We start from the raw sequence: 14,943 nt of genomic DNA on the forward strand, positions 1-14,943 counted from the left end.
GGATGACAGAGGATGAGATTGTTGGATGGCATCACTGACTCAATGGACATGAGTTTGAGCAAGCTCCAGGAATTGGTGATGGGCAGGGAAGCCTGGCATCCTGCAGTCCATGGGGTCACAGAGTAGGACATGATTTAGGCCTGAACTGAACTGAACTGATTCTCCTCCAAACTCCCCTCCCATCCAGGCTGCCACATAACATTGAGTAAAGTTTCCTGTGCTACATAGTAGGTCCTTGTTTATTCATTTTAAATATAGCAGTGTGTACATGTCCATTCCCAACTCCCTAACTATTCCTATCCCTCATCCTTCCTGCTGGCAACCATAAACTTGTTCTCGAAGTCTTCACAGCCTGTTTAATTTTTTGCTTGTTGGTCTTGACATTCACAGTGAACACCAATGTGCTCTTGTCTTCTGTTTTCTTCATGGTTGACTTAGTGAGGGGGAACTTGATGATTGGATGTCTATGTTTTGGTGTTTGGGTTAAAGAGGGAAAAAAAAAAAACTGTCTAGTTTACTCTTATGTCCCCAGTATCTAGCACAAATTCTGGACATGTGAGTGTTCAAAAATGTTTTATGGAGAGGGAGCATGGATGATAATGAAGTCCAACACCTACTAAGTGCTCACCACATGCCAAGCCCCATGCTGGTTTTTGTCACATGTTACAATCTGATCAACAATCAGAGGTAATAGTCTGGCAGTTACAGTTGATACCTCCAGAAAGCAACTGAGGGCTGAGGTGAAATAGCTTGCCCAAGGTCACCAAGCCAGCAAGTGCCAAAGCCAGAATTTGAACCCAGGTGGAAATTCCCTGGGCTTCTCTGGTGGCTCAGACAGTAAAGAATCTGCCCACAGAGTGGTACCCTGAACCCCTAACCCATAGTCATTAAGAAGGTGATGGGTATGGAATCATATGATATAACCTCAGTGCAGCAGGGAAGGTGAGTCTAAAGGAAACAAGCAGTTTAGCCCCCTGCCGTGGTCACAAAACCTCCCTCAGTGAGCAGGTCAGAGCCTCTTGAGCTTCCCAGCCTGTCGTGGGGTGTTCGTTTTCCCTGGCTGTCTCACTCTGCTGCTCTCATTAGCCAAGAAGTGCCAAGATATTGACACCTATTAGAGACAGCTACCCAGTGGGTAGCTTGGGTAAAGGTCGGGGGGCACCTGCAAGATTCTGGATCGTTGCTTGGAGTTGGGGGGAGCCTGATTCACCCAGAATGCAGTCAGCTCAGTGACCCCGCAGAGGAAAGGGATTAGGAGTTTGCGCTGGGAAAGTGACCTGAGGTAGTACCCAAAGCGGCCAGGAGTCTGATCCTGCCAACTCCGTGCCCGACCTTAGGCAGGTGGCTTTGTCTTCCTGAGTCTCAGTGTTTCCATCTGTAGTAGAAGAGTTATTTTTCAGGCCTGCCCAGCTCTGGAGAAAGACTAGAAAGAACAGGTCCTTCTTGCTTGGGTTCTCTTATCAAGCGTTTATTTCCCCAGGCTGGAGGAGAACTACGAGATTGCAGAAGGAGTGTGCATCCCCCGCAGCGCCCTCTACATGCATTACCTGGATTTCTGTGAGAAGAATGATACCCAGCCTGTTAATGCTGCCAGCTTTGGGAAGGTGAGTCCATCCTCACCCACTTTATTCCTTTTCTTCCCCTTCTCAGTAACGGATACGTAGTTCTTAACCATGTTTTAAATAATTCATTTTTTTTTTAGGTTACCAAAGTAAATACTTTGGTTACTTTGCCATTAAAATGTCAAACAATTGTTAACAAAGTGGTACCAAACCAAATGCCAAAGCAGAGTAATACCAAAGGTTAAAGTTTTCAAACAACTCAGACATGTTGTAAAATAAAAGTGAATGTCTACCTTGAGTTTCCTCAGTACTTAATTTGCAAACAGTAACTTCTTTTCTCTGAGAGGTAGTTCTTGAACTGGAAAGTATGTTGTGTGGATGTCAGTGGGACAGGCTTGGGTTAGCAACGCGAGAGACTTGGAGAAACTGTGAAGGGGCCTTGCATCATCAGCGTGGAAGTCTGGGAGTCCTCAGCTGGAGGTAGTACGATTTGTACCATCACTGCAGCCCTGACTGTTCTCTATCCACTAATGATGAAAATACATTCCACACGTTTTCTGTAGTTATCTCTACAGAAAATCATTACCACTGAACGTTCATATTCAGCAGGCCAAGGCAGGCAGCTGGAACTTTCTTTAAGGTTCACTTCATTGTACAGTAGAAACTAACACAACACTAAAAAACAATTGTAAAAAAAATAAAAATAAAAATAGTTGTATTCCAATGGGGAAAAAAAAGACTCATCATGTTTATTTGATAGATTAAAACCTAGATATTTTACATCCTGAAAGCGCTCAATTTCAGTCAATACGTCTAAACTCTTTCTCCTTTTATTAGCTTTTTTTTTACTATGCATAATTTTTTTTCTGCATCTGCCAACAAAAAACAGGCAGTCTTGTCCTGCACCATTATTCCTTACCAGTGTTCTGAGTGTGAGTGTAGTGGACTGAAACAACAAGAAGATGTTTAAGTTTCAGAAATTTCCTTTTCAGATCCCCAACAGATATTTCATGAGTGAGAGAAAAAAAACCAAAAACAGAGCAATGTTAGGCCTGAAGCTACCACCCCGGAGAGTCTGAAACCAAGTGCCTGAGAACTGGCTTCACTCAAAAGATGTGAAGATGCTCAGTGGTGATTTAGGGAGGGAAAAATGTTTGTGTGATGGATTAATGCTGGTTCTCCAAAGTGAAAAGAACTTTTTTTTTTAAAAAAGTCAATGAAAAAACAGCTTTTGCCCATTCATTTATTCATTGGGCAGTATTGACTGAGACACGCTGTGTGGCAAGCATTATGGCAGGCAGTGGACTTAAAGGGAACCTGATCTGGGTCCCCCTGTGGAGAGGTTCCCAGTCCAAGGAGGGAGACTGTGAGCCCTCGGCAGTGGGAGAAGGAAGAATCCAGACGGAGAGCATTCCTGTTCTGTGGTCCTGCAACATTCTCTCGGATTCACACGTGCCCTGGCAGAGACTGCGATGGGGAGTCCAGATAAAGCCTCTCAGACAGGAAGACAGGTTGGATGAACCAAACGACCAAGAATCCTAGCTCTCCTGGACTTATCACATAACCTTTCTGAGCCTCAGTCCTGTCAGCTCTTAAATGGGAATTAACCCCTGAATTCTTCCCAGGGATGTTGCAAGATACACAGGAGAGAATGGCGGTGGCTGATATAACCTGCTGTGGTCTCAGTCATCAGGTTGCTCAGATATTTAGTAACACCTACCATGTGCATTACAACTGTCATTCTTATGAATTCTCCATGAGATACTTGTGGACAGATACAAGCAGCCACTGGTTAACTTAGGTTCTGAAACAAAAACAAACCAAAAAAATTCAGCATTTCTAGAAACTCCAATTTGCCTGTATAAGGACCTTCTCTCCCTTTTTCTCTCAAATACTTTTGTAACTCTATTGTCAGCTCAGGGTTTCCTTGACCTTGTGATCTAGGTAAAATCGATTTATCTCTGACCTCTTCCTCCTAGCACCTCCTAGACCACCTCCGCCTAGCATTCCAAGTCTTAAATCTGCCCCCAGGATTTCAACAAGTCCTAGGGTGTTTGCATCCTTAAGTTAAGTTCAGTTTAGTTCAGTCACTCAGTCATGTCTGACTCTCCCATGGACCCCAGCATGCCAGGCCTCCCTGTCCATCACTAGCTCCCGGAATTTACACAAACTCACCTCCATTCAGTCGGTAATGCCATCCAACCATCTCATCCTCTGTTGTCCCCTTTTCCTCATGCCTTCAGTTTTTCCCAGCAGCAGGGTCTTTTCAAATGAGTCAGTTCTTCCCATCAGGTGGTCAAAGTATTGGAGTTTCAGCTTCAGCATCAGTCCTTCCAATGAATATTCAAGACTGATTTCCTTTAGAATGGACTGGTTGGATCTCCTTGCAGTCCAAGGGACTCTCAAGAGTCTTCTCCAACACCACAGTTCAAAAGCATCAATTCTTCAGCACTCAGCTTTCTTTATAGCCCAGCTCTCTCATCCATATATGACTACTGGAAAAACCATAACTTTGGCTATATGCACCTTTGAGGGCAAAGTAATGTCTCTGCTTTTTAATCTGCTCTCTAGGTTGGTCATAACTTCCTTCCAAGGAAGGAAGTTTTTAATTTTAATTTTAAACTTTTAATTTTAATTTTAAACTTTTAATTTTAAAACTTTTAATTTCATTGCTGCAATCACCATCTGCAGTGATTTTGGAGCCCCCAAAAATAAAGTCAGCCACGGTTTCCACTGTTTCCCCATCTATTTCCCATGAAGTGATGGGACCAGATGCCATGATCTTAGCTTTCTGAATGTTGAGCTTTAAGCCAAATTTTTTAATCTCTTCTTTCACTTTCATTTAGAGGCCCTTTAATTCTTCATTTCTGCCATAAGAGTGGTGTCATCTGCATGTCTGAGGTTATTGATATTTCTCCTGGCAATCTTGATTCCAGCTTGTGCTTCTTCCAGCCCAGCATTTCTCATGATGTACTCTGCATGTAAGTTAAATAAGCAGGGTGACAATATACAGCCTTAACGTACTCCTTTTCCTATTTGGAACTAGGCTGTTGTTCCATGTCCAGTTCTAACTCTTGCTTCCTGACCTGCATACAGGTTTCTCAAGAGGCAGGTCAGGTGGTCTGGTATTCCCATCTCTTTCAGAATTTTCCAGTTTATTGTAATCCACACAATCAAAGGCTTTGGCATAGTCAATAAAGCAGAAGTAGATGTTTTTCTGGAACTCTCTTGCTCTTTCTATGATCCATTGGATGTTAGCAATTTGATCTCTCATTCCTCTGCCTTTTCTAAAACCAGCTTGAACATCTGGAAGTTCACAGTTCACGTATTGCTAAAGCCTGGCTTGGAGAATTTTGAGCATCACTTTACTAGCGTGTGAGATGAGTGCAGTCGTGTGGTAGTTTGAGCGTTCTTTAGGGTCACCTTGACTTGGGACTCCTCCCTCTATATATACCACCTCTCTCTACACCTGTGCTCTTCAGTACAGTAGCCACTGGCCACATACAGTTGTTTATCTTAAAATTAAAATTCAGTTCCTCAGACACACAGTAGTCACATGTAACTGGAGGCTACCATATTGGACACTGCCAACAGAACATTCCCATCTGCACAGCAAGTTCTGTTGGACAGCCCTATTCTGTACCATCATGAGCTAGGGATGGCACTCAGGGTCTTCTTTGCTTTGCACAAAGCAGCCCACAGAAAGCATCTGTGATCCTAACAGACTGAAGTTTGCAGTGGTGGTTTACACCCCAAACATCGTCCCATGGAACAGATGTTGCCATCTCAGAATGCTCCCTGCTCCTCCTTCTGCCAGTTCCCCAAAGCTGATCCCAGCCCTCTCTACTGCTGCATCCTTCCTCCTAGAGCTCCTCCTTCTGTTCCCTTCACTCTCTCCTTTCTTGGGATGACCTCCACCAAATTTCCTCTGCTCTCCAACCCTTAGTTCCTGGTGACATCTATACCCACAGGTCTCATTTATTCCAAATGGCTTTTCAAAGTATTTTTCCAGTAGTGAGTTTCCTCTCTAAGAATTACAGTGCCAGCTGCTTTCAGAATAGTCATTTAAAAAAGCATCCAAATGCCATCTTCTCTTCAGTCCCAAAGCAGGGAAATACTCTAATAGAATTAGAAGCATAGATGAAAAATGCTCTCTGCAGCTGCCTTGCCATCGATTTCAAGTGCAGTGGGAAGGAGGGCTGTCCTTCCAGCCACAGAGAAGAAGGTGCCTGCTGAGGGTTTTTGCATTAAGTTTCTTGAATTGAAATCCCAGACACATTTGCCCTTCCTGAAGGCTCCGAGCAAGCTGCAGCTGCCATCTCCTAGAGAGAAAGGGACTAGTTGTTCTGAAAATCCTTGGAGGGGAATCGTGGACAGTCTTCCTTTGAGCAGTTCTGTCTGAATGTATGATTCATCTCTGAACTTTTAGCTCAGAACAAGCAAAATTCACTATTTTGGCTTAGATTTTATTTTATTTTATTTTTTTTTTTTTCAGCTTAGATTTTAGAGAAAAATTAAACTGGTGGTCATCTTCCCATCTGATTCGTAAGTGGGCTGAAATGAAACAGGCATTGGTAGTGAAGCTCTCCCAAAGTCATCTGGCTGAGATCCTGTTCTCGATAAAGTGGACGGCAACAATTGCTTTGCTGCAAGTGAGATCTGAAATTGAAATTCTCTCTCCAACACTGTGGCCAAGCTCCAAAAGCACTGGCTTCCAGTAATGTTGTATTGACTTTGGGTGCCAGAACTAATTTAGGAATTGCAGAGAATGCTTAGGCTGCTAGCTGGACTAGTCTTGTGCTTGCTTTTGCTGTTAACTAGGGTCATGAAAGGTCACCCAACTTGGAGACACTTAACTTTTCTGAGCTCCTGTTTCCTTACCTTTCCTTGGAAGCATCCCTCACCAAAATACTGTGTGGATAAAATGAGGCTGTCCTATGAGAACACTTTTTAAAACTAAAATTCTCTACCAAGGGGAAGACATCACTATCTAGAATTGGCTCCATTCTACTCTGTCTCCTCTGTTTTATTGTGCTCTATTTTTTACTTATCACTGTCTGAACTATTTTATATATGTATGATGTTACTAGTATATATAGTTATCTATACTGTACTATAGTTATCTATGTATAGTTATCTATACTGTATTATACTGTGTGAACTCAGTCATGCACATCTCCTTGTGACTCCATGGACTATAGCCCACCAGGTTCCTCTGACCATGGAATTCTCTAGGCAAGAATATTGGAGTTGAGTGCCGTTTCCTATTCCACAGGATCTTCAGGACCCAGGGATCAAACCCACATCTCTTGCATTTCCTGAATTGGCAGGCAGATTCTTTATCAGTAGTGCCACCTGTATTGGATACAATATATATATTGTATGCAATATATAATTACATATAGTTAATGTATATATATATATATTATATCTATCTATATATAAGTTGCTTATGTTTTGTCTGTCTCTTAGAACGGAAACTCTATGAGGACTTCTTTGTTCGCCATGCATGCCTAACCCCCTGGAATAGTGCCTGGCACATAGTAGGTCTTCAGATATTTGAAGACTGAATGATTTATATTATTGCTATTCACCAAGAACACTATAAATCATTTGACATGTGGGAGTTTGTTTAACCCATATGGTCACCATATGAAATTGGCATTGTACCCACTTTCCATTACCCCGCTTGCCAAGTAAGGATAAACTCATTGAGGTACCAGTGGAAACCAATCGTATTTTCACTGACTTTGAAGAGTTGCCTTCAGAGTCCTCTGTCATCCTTCCTATTCTGCTCTCTGACAATCTCACAGGGAAATCCTGCATCCAACCATGACATCAGGCCATGATAAGCCATCATATCAGCCCTGGATGGATTATTAAAACTCATTCTCAGCTATGAAAAAGCCCGTGCATGCGTGCTAAGTCACTTCAGTTTTGTCTGACTCTTGGCGACCCTATGGGCAGTAGCCTCCAGGCTCCTCTGTCCGTGGGATTCTCCAGGCAAGAATACTGGAGTGGGTTGCCATGCCCTCCTCCAGGGGATCTTCCCAACCCAGGGATCAAACCCAAGTGTCTTCTCCTGCGTTGGTAGGTGGGTTCTTTACCATTAGCGCCCACCTGGGTTCTCTCCAATTTAAAACTTCCATCTGACTTCCATGGAAGTAAGAGTCTCCCCCTGTCTATGCCTCAGAGTATGCTCTGTGCAAGGGGAGGGGGAGTTTTTTTCTTTCCTATTCTGACTCCTCCAGGGTTGGAGGAGGCGTCAGTGGGGCAGGGTGGCTAGAGGAAAGCAGCGGGAGTCACTTCTCCCAGTCGGTGCTCTCCAAAGGCTCCTCCCAGCTACCAGGGTGCTCTGCTTGGATCGCCATCCGTGTGCTGTGGGCAGGCGTCCGGCAGTGTGTTTGCGGGCACCTCCTGTGGGTCCCCCTCCACTGGCTGCAGGGCGGTGCTCTCCAGCTGACCTCCACTGCCCATCACTCCTGCTCCTCCCCTGAGGATTGACCCTGTGGCTCTGGCCTCGTGCTGGAGGGTTTTGCGCACCTCGTGTTGCACTCTTATTCTCAGAGACACCCAGATGAGTTCCCACAAGTGTAATGAGTGTGGAACAGGCCAAATGTGCAAACAGAAAATGGCTTTGCTTTGCTTCTCAACAGTGTTCTACTCAAACTGCCTTCCTGGACCCCTGATGGTTTTGTGGCAGGTTGAATAGCTTTTTGGTTATCGACTGAGAGAACAAGCCTCTTTTCAATAATGTAGATGCTCTTGTAGACACGAAAGTCCAGTCCAGTGCTCCAGTTAAAACTGCAGTCTCTCGTTTACTTCAGGACTCCTTCCGCCCACCCCACCCCATGAGTGGCCAGTTGATGGGGGCTGGAAACCTGAAGTGGGGGCGGGGAGGGGAATGGTCTGACTTTCTGCTCGTCCCTGACCTTTCCTTCCTGCTGCTGGTGCTTCCAGGCTTGCCAGGGTGAGAAAAAACACTTCTAAAGGGATAGCCCTAGTGCTCCAGCAGAGGCAGGGAAATAAATATTGAGAGAACAACAGAACTGTCAATTGAAACAAACGCAAGGTAATAGGGCTCAGAATTGGCCTATACCTGACATCATACTCAGTCAAATTACCCAATCTTATTAAAGACAATTCTTTTTAACAGATATTAGAAGTATCTGGCTGGGGGTATGTTAGTCGGGGAGTCGTGTCCGACTCTTTGCAATCATGTCCAACTGTAGCCCGCCAGGCTCTTCTGTCCAAATGGAATTCTCCAGGCAAGAATACTGGAGCGAGTTGTCATTCTCTTCTCCAGGGGATCTTCCCAACCCAGGGATCAAATCTGGGTCTCCTGCATAGCAGGCAGATTCATTATCACTGAGCCACCAGGGAAGCCCTAGAACTGTCTAGCAATGTATAATTATAAATACAGCATTCATGGACGTTTAATGAAATTAATAAAATAGCAAACACTTACATCAGTTCAGTTCAGTCACTCATTCATGTCTGACTCTTTGTGATCCCATGGACTGCAGCACGCCAGGCCTCCCTGTCCATCACCAACTCCCGGAGTTTACTCACACTCAATTCCATCGAGTCAGTGATGCCATCCAACCATCTCATCCTCTGTTGTCCCCTTCTCCTCCCACCTTCAATCTTTCCCAGAATCAGGGTCTTTTCAAATGAGTCAGTTCTTCACATCAGGTGGTCAAAATATTGGAGTTTCAGCTTCAGCATCAGTCCTTCCAATGAATATTCAGAACTGATTTCCTTTAGGATGGACTGGATGAATCTCCTTGCAGTCCAAGGGACTCTCAAGAGTCTTCTCCAACACCACAGTTCAAAAGCATCAATTCTTTGGCACTCAGCCTTCTTTATAGTCCGACTCTCTCATCCATACATGACTACTGGAAAAACCATAACTTTGACTTCGTGGACCTTTGTGGGCAAAGTAATGTCTCTGCTTTTTAATGTGCTGCCTAGGTTGGTCATAACTTTTCTTCCAAAGAGCAATTGTCTTTTAATTGTATGGGTGCAGCAGTGATTTTGGAGCGCCCCCCCCCCCCAAATAAAGTCAGTCACTGTTTCCACTGTTTCCCCATCTATTTGCCATGAAGTGATGGGACCAGATGCCATGATCTTAATTTTCTGAATGTTGAGTTTTAAGCCAACTTTTCCACTCTCCTCTCACATTCATCAAGAGGCTCTTTAGTTCTTCTTCACTTTCTGCCATAAGGGTGGTGTCATCTGCATATCTGAGGTTATTGATATTTCTCCCGGCAATCTTGATTCCAGCTTGTGCTTCTTCCAGCCCAGCATTTCTCATGATATACTCTGCATATAAGTTAAATAAACAGGGTGAAAATATGCAGCCTTGATGTACTCCTTCCCTGATTGGGAAACAGTCTGTTGTTCTATGCCAGTTCTAACCGTTGCTTCTTGACCTGCATACATATTTCTCAGGAGGCAGGTCAAGTGGTCTGGTGTTCCCATCTCTTGAAGAATTTTCCACAGTTTGTTGTAATCCACACAGTCAAAGGCTTTGGCATAGTCAATAAAGCAGAAGTAGATGTTTTTCTAGAACTCTCTTGCTTTTTCTATGATCCAGCAGATGTTCACAATTTGATCTCTGGTTCCTCTGCCTTTTCTAAATCCAGCTTGAACATTTGGAATTTCATGGTTCATGTACTGTTGAAGCCTGGCTTGGAGAGTTTTGAACATTACTTTGCTAGTGTGTGAGATGAGTACAATTGTGCAGCAGTTTGAGAATTCTTTGGCATTGCCTCTTTGGGATTGAAATGAAAATTGACCTTTTCCAGTCCTGTAGCCATTGCTGAGTTCTCCAAATTTGCTGACATGTTGAGTGTAGCACGTTTTAACAGTATCATCTTTTAGGATTTGAAATAGCCCAACTGGAATTCCATCACCTTCGCTAGCTTTGTTCATAGTGATGCTTCCTAAGGACCACTTGACTTTACATTCCAGGATGTCTGATTAGGTGAGTGATCACAGCATCGTGATTATCTGGGTCGTGAAGATCTTTTTTGTACAGTTCTTCTGTGTATTCTTGCGACCTTTTCTTAATATCTTCTGCTTCTGTTCGGTCCCTACCATTTCTGTCCTTTATTGAGCCCACCTTTGCATGAAATGTTCCGTTGGTATCTCTAATTTTCTTGAAGAGATCTCTAGTCTTTCCCATTCTATTGTTTTCCTCTTATTTCTTTGCATTGATCACTGAGGAAGGCTTTCTTATCTCTCCTTACCATTCTTTGGAAATCTGCATTCAAATGGGTATACCTTTCCTTTTCTCCTTTGCCTTTCCTGTCTCTTCTTTTCACAGCTGTTTGTAAGGCCTCCTCAGACAACCATTTGCCTTTTTGCAATTTTTTTCCTTGGGGGTGGTCTTGATCTCTGCCTCCTGTACCATGTCCCGAACCTCCATCCATAGTTCTTCAGGCATTCTGTCTATCAGATCTAATCCCTTGAATCTATTTGTCACTTCTACTGTATAGTCCTAAGGGATTTGATTTAGGTCATACCTGAATGGTTTAGTGGCTTTCCCTACTCTCTTCAATTTAAGTCTGAATTTGGCAATAAAGAGGTCATGATCTGAGCCATAGTCATTTTCCGATCTTGTTTTTGCTGACTGTATAGAGCTTCTCCATCTTTGGCTTCAAGGAATATAATCAATCTGATTTCAGTATTGACCATCTGATGATGTCCATGTGTAGAGTCTTCTCTTGTGTTGTTGGAGGAGGGTGTTTGCTATGACCAGTGCATTCTCTGGCTTCCATAAGCCTCTTATCCTTCTTCACCAGAGAGCAGACTGAAAACCACAATCACGGAAAACTAACCAATCTGATCACATGGCAGCCTTGTCTAACTCAATGAAACTGTGAGCCATGCTGTGTAGGGCCACCCAAGACAGATGGGTCATGGTGGAGAGTTCTGACAAAATGTGACCCACTGGAGAAGGGAATGGCAAACCACTTCAGTATTCTTGCCTTGAGAACCCCATGAACAGTATGAAAAGGCAAAATGATAGGATACTGAAAGAGGAACTCCCCAGGTCGGTAGGTGCCCAATATGCTACTGGAGATCAGTGGAGAACTAACTCCAGAAAGAATGAAGAGATGGAGCTGAAGCAAAAACCACACCCAGCTGTGGATATGACTGGTGATGGAAGTAAAGTCCGAAGCTGTAAAGAGCAATATTGCATAGGAACCTGGAATGTTAGGTCCATGAATCAAGGCAAATTGGTAGTGCAAACAGGAGATGACATGAGTGAACATCAACATTTTAGGAATCAATGAACTAAAATGGACTGGAATGGGTGAATTTAACTCAGATGACCATTATATCTACTACTGTGGGCAAGAATCCCTTAGAAGAAATGAAGTAGCCATCATAGTCAACAAAAGAGTCCAAAATGCAGTACTTGGATGCAGTCTCAAAAATGACAGAATGATCTCTGTTCATTTCCAAAGCAAACCATTCAATATCACAGTAATCCAAGTCTATGCCCCAACCAATAATGCTGAAGAAGCTGAAGTTGAATGGTTCTATGAAGACCTACAAGACCTTCTAGAACTAACACCCAAAAAAGATGTCCTTTCATTACAGGGGACGGGAATGCAAGAGAAGGAAGTCAAGAGATACCTGGAGTAACAGACATATCTGGCCTTGGAATACAGAATGAAGCAGGGCAAAGGCTAACAGAGTTTTGCCAAGAGAATGCACTGCTCATAGCAAGCACCCTCTTCCAACACCTACATGGGACCTTCTACGTATCTAACCCTGTTCTAAGCACTTTACATATGTCAACCTTGTCTAATCCCCCAAACAGCTCTGTGAGGTGGTAACTGTTATTTTCCCCATTTCATAGACGGGTAAACTGAGTCCCAGAGAGGTTAGGTAACTCACCCAAGGTCAAAAAGCCTGTAAGTAGATCTGTGATTCAGAATGTGAACCTGAGATGTCTGGTTCCAAAATCCATGTACTTAACCGTCTCCTTTACATAGAGCAAGTTATTTTGGGGGTTAGGGTCAGTATAGAGGCAGGTTTTGCCTAAACAATTGTCCTTTAGACTTTGGTGTCATCATTAGCAGTCACCTGGACACTTCCACGTGATCAAATTTGGGAGTGAAGTCTCAGCCTCTCTATCTCTCAGCAGTTAAGCATGCTGATCACTGCAATTGAGATATTCCCCTTTCAGCTCTTCCCCTCAGGGTGTTCCAGGCACTGGAAACCCCTGCCAGTATTTCCCAGCCCGCCTCCCCCTCAACCCGTGGGCTCACCCATTTATTAGGAGTGCACTTATCTCAGGAGATGGGCAAGAGGTTGGGAGTCCTCTGGGTGTGTGCACGTGAGAAACCGCAAAACAAGATGACAGGTGTGCCCTTGAGCTGTGAGCACCCAGGATGGGAGGGACGGGCAGAGGAGGAAACTCTCACCTCCTCAGGGGGTGGGTGAGGGGCAGTCTGAGAACCAGGTTAGTCCAGAAGACCTCTCGGTACCCAGTAATGCCTTCTCCCAGCCCACAGCCTTGTGAGATGGAAGGCGGAAGTGGGTGTTTCCGTTTCACCAAATGCTTCTTTCTCCTGCTCTTCTACTGGTCTTTTGCGTGCTAAGTCACTTCAGTCGTGTCCGATTCTTTGCAACCCTATGGACTGTAGCCTGCCAGGCTCGTCTGTCCATGGGATTCTCCAGACAAGGATATTGGAGTGGTTTGCCATGCCCTTCTCCAGGAGATCTTCCTGACCCAGGGATCAAACCCTCATCTCTTAATGTCTACCTGCCTTGGCAGGCGGGTTCTTTACCATTAGCCCTACTGGTCTTTTAGAAGTTCTGTAAACTCTACCCAGGCCACTCTGCTTTCTGAGGTGGCCCACACTCTTGTCTGCCAAATGTGTTTCCTTCTAAATAAATCCACTTCTTACCTAGCAAAGAAAAAAATTCCATCCATAAGACATCCCTGGTTGTCCAGTGGTTCAGAATCCACCTTTCAGAGCAGGGGATGTGTGTTTGATCCCTAGTCAGGGAACTAAGCCCACGGCCCACACACTGCCAGCAAAGAGCCCCCTTCCTGGAGCCAAGACCCATTGCAACCCTCAAACAGAACAACAACAACAAAAAGCTCTACCTGTGCAGAGATGCAAGCTGGGTTTAGCAAGAGTTAAGCTTTTCCAGAGAGAAAAAGTGGGCCTCCGATTTCTGGCTAAGAGAACATCTCTAACTGGAATGCGTTCCAGGCACTTTTAGCATTCATTCCAGTGGAGGCTGAAATGCAAAAGAATGTCTTCTTCCTCAAACTTCTCTTGAGGGCCTGCCATGTGCAATAGGTGAGGAGTTCCCAATAATGCTAGTTTTCTGAGCCTTGAATGTGAGGGTCTATCACCCTTATTCTCTGTGTGACCCTGAACAGGCCCCATTTCCCTCTCTGAACCTCAGTCCCTTCATCTATCACAGGGGGAAGTTAGTCTACAAATGTGTAAAGATCTTTACCATGTAAGCTGGAGACACTTTTCAACTAGGAATCATGATGACAGTAACACTGACTCTTCTGCCAAGCACTGGGTCAAGCCCTCTGCATGTATTACCTCATTTAATCCTCCTACAGCTCTGTGAACTAGGTGCCTTCTTTGTTCCCATTTAAAGATGAAATAGTTGCCTCTAGGGCCACTGGAGCCTTGCCTATGAGGTAAATCCTGGGTAGAAATCAGAAGGTGTGTCAGTTAGGAATGGTGTTGGGTTGTGGTTAAAAGATGCCCCTCTTCATTCCCAAACAAGGACTTAAATACATTAGCGGTTTTACTTTTCTTCTCATAGAGTAAATCTAAAAGAAAATAACCTATGCTTATATAACAGCTCTCCAGTAGCATCAGGGAGCTACCTGGACTACCCCTCTCTCTGTGCTCTGCCATCCCTAGCAGATGGCTTCTAATTTCTAGGTCCCCTCATGCTCCAAAGTGGCTGCCTGACAACAAAGCCTATGTTCCAGGCCACTGCTGCTACTGCTAAGTCACTTCAGTTGTGTCTGACTCTGTGTGACCCCATAGACGGCAGCCCACCAGGCTCCTCCATCCCTGGGATTCTCCAGGCAAGAACACTGGAGTGGGTTGCCATCTCCTTCTCCAAAGCATGAAAGTGAGAAGTGAAAGTGAAGTCACTCAGTCGTATCCAACTCTTAGCGACCCCATGGATCGCAGCCCACCAGGCTCCTCTGTCCGTGGGATTTTCCAGGCAAGAGGACTGGAGTGGGGTGCCATTGCCTTCTCAAATATTCCTGGCAAGAAGCATGAAAAAAGGGTGTAGGGAGAGAAAGGTCAAAGCTTCAGCCAAGTCAGCTCTCTTTAGGAGCTTTCCCAGAGCCCCTCCCAGTGGTTTCCCT

At 44.5% G+C, this 14,943-nt stretch overlaps 1 protein-coding gene across 1 annotated transcript in view; it reads left to right on the plus strand.

Annotated features, from left to right (window-relative positions):
- RFX4 (regulatory factor X4) overlaps positions 1-14,943 on the plus strand; it is a 155,578-nt gene that overhangs the window by 48,509 nt on the left and 92,126 nt on the right. Inside the window, exon 4 of the mRNA XM_065938421.1 lies at positions 1,481-1,604. Coding sequence (XP_065794493.1) covers positions 1,481-1,604 — 124 coding nt within the window. The remainder of the gene's footprint in view (positions 1-1,480; positions 1,605-14,943) is intronic.

The sequence above is a fragment of the Muntiacus reevesi genome, chromosome 1 (assembly GCF_963930625.1).
Source record: "Muntiacus reevesi chromosome 1, mMunRee1.1, whole genome shotgun sequence".
In the NCBI taxonomy this organism is placed as follows: domain Eukaryota; kingdom Metazoa; phylum Chordata; class Mammalia; order Artiodactyla; family Cervidae; genus Muntiacus; species Muntiacus reevesi.